This window comes from Anarrhichthys ocellatus, unplaced genomic scaffold, assembly GCF_004355925.1.
Source record: "Anarrhichthys ocellatus isolate YVR2014 unplaced genomic scaffold, GSC_Weel_1.0 scaffold50, whole genome shotgun sequence".
NCBI lineage: Eukaryota > Metazoa > Chordata > Actinopteri > Perciformes > Anarhichadidae > Anarrhichthys > Anarrhichthys ocellatus.
In genome coordinates this window covers 415,848-418,074 of record NW_022280080.1, presented here as the reverse complement: position 1 = coordinate 418,074, position 2,227 = coordinate 415,848, and the positions used below count along the sequence as shown (strand labels likewise).

The 2,227-nt window shown below is 45.0% G+C and overlaps 1 protein-coding gene across 1 annotated transcript in view; it reads left to right on the top strand.

Annotated features, from left to right (window-relative positions):
* Positions 1-6: 6 nt before the first annotated feature.
* pde9aa (phosphodiesterase 9aa) overlaps positions 7-2,227 on the top strand; it is a 51,024-nt gene continuing 48,803 nt past the window's right edge. The window contains exon 1 of the mRNA XM_031869971.1: positions 7-750. Within this exon, the coding sequence (XP_031725831.1) occupies positions 688-750 (63 nt within the window). The 5' untranslated portion in view covers positions 7-687. The remainder of the gene's footprint in view (positions 751-2,227) is intronic.

The window sequence follows — 2,227 nt, the reverse complement described above, 5'->3', positions numbered from 1 at the left end:
TTACTCTGATACCTCTGCTGTCTTCCACGTACTGTTACTCTGATACCGCTGCTGTCTTCCACGTACTGTTACTCTGATACCTCTGCTGTCTTCCACGTACTGTTACTATGATACCGCTGCTGTCTTCCACGTACTGTTACTCTGATACCGCTGCTGTCTTCCACGTACTGTTACTCTGACTCTTCAGAAACCAAGCCAGGAAACCCAGCACGAGGGGCTGAGACGTCACTCCAACTTGTCTCTGATTGGTGGAGATGGAGACGTTACAACTGTTCTCCCCCAAGCATTGAACACAAAACAAACACAAAGAAGTTGTGTAATCTACCTGTGTGTGTGTATTTGTATGCGTGTGTGAGACACCGTGCCTGTAGGTGAGCGCGCGCAGACCCAGGAGGTCTGTAGTGAATGAAAGAGGCGGGGGCGCGCGTGGACAGGCTTTATGAGATGCGGCAGATAGCGAGGTGACAGAGCGGAGAGACACCGGGAGTAAGAGTCCGAGGAAAAGAGAGTTTGTATCGGTGTGTTCGACAGACGAACAGGCAGCTGCGATGCTGTCGGACCGCTGACTCCATTATCACCACCCTCGGTTTGTTTAACGGCGGTGAGACTTGGACCGGAGCGGTGACAGGGACCACGGAGCAGTAACCGCACAGCGAAACACCGACGCCGGGAAGAAGAGTGGGGACCATGGGCTCCGCTTCGTCCTCCTACCGGGTCATCTACCTGGACGTGGACGGCCGGATCCAGAAGGTACACAGAGGCTGTAGATGACTGTATGAAGGCTACAATGTGTCAACACTGTTAGTAAAACAGAGACAATGAAATAAGAATAAATCACAAGTATAACATAACGTTACAACACTCCAAACAAGTAGCTACAAGCCTTCATAGAGAGGCCACTTCTACTATGTATTTTAATAAATCCACGTTGTTTCAGAAGAAGAAGGGATTACATCAATACAAACATGAAAAGTGACTTTAGTTACCGAAATGATTAAAACAAAGAATATAAGCCTATAGTGCTCAAACTTTACTACAGCATTTAAAATATTATTGTAATTATTATTCCTAATAACCAATATCATAATCATAATTGCTAATAAGCTGCTGAATTAGCATATTTCAACCTTATGTTGTTAATCATGTTGTTATACACGGTTATAATTGACAATGAAGAAATACATGTTATCTCACCCATAATGGCGTTCCATAATAAGCATAATGTATAATGTAAAGTATCATAAGGAAGCCTATACGCCAGTAATATTACACGGGTAGCCTAGTAGACGTCAAATGACTTCGACAGTATATCTCTATAGGTGAAGCTATTATGTCACTTAAATTGTAATATTGACAACCGGAGAATATAGAAATGTTACTGTGATGTCTTAATGATCAAACAAATGTCATTCAACATCACAAAGGGGCTTTAAACCCACGCTGGGCTCGTTGGACAGCCTGCACGTCCATTAGATAGAAATGGGATGTGGTGAGTTAGCAGTGGCGTCATTCTGTCAGGACAAGCAACTAAAAAAGAAGTGTGTCCTTATCAAACATAAAGCATCTTCATAAATGCTGTCCTTTGATATGAGATGTGAAGCCACAGAGAGATGTGAGGCTTGCTTGAGTGAGGTGGGCACACAGGGAGCTGCAGGTCTGCCTTCATTCCTTCGTGCTGTGTGTCTGACAGTGAATTGAGTCAATTACACACCAACGCTGGTACGGCCTTTAGTCTAAATGTCAGTTCATCACAGCGAATGTAATGATACTGAGCACTTTATTGGCTAAAAAGAGTGTGCATAAGTAGAGACCATAGTTCTGATGATGTGTCTGAATCATCAGCATTCACTGCAACCTCACCGTTATCGTCTTATGTGTGTGTGTGTGTGTGTGTGTGAGAGTGTGAGTGTGAGTGTGAGTGTGTGTGAGTGGGTGTGAGTGTGAGTGTGTGAGTGTGAGTGTGTGTGAGTGTGTGTGTGTGTGACAGTGTGTGTGTGTGTGTGTGTGTGCGTGAGTGTGAGTGTGTGTGAGTGTGTGTGTGTGTGTGTGTGAGAGTGTGTGTGAGTGTGTGTGTGTGTGAGTGTGTGTGTGTGTGAGTGTGAGAGTGTGAGAGTGTGTGTGAGTGTGAGTGTGAGTGTGAGTGGGTGTGAGTGTGAGTGTGTGAGTGTGAGTGTGTGTGAGTGTGTGTGTGTGTGTGTGTGTGTGTGTGTGTGTGTGTGTGTGTGTG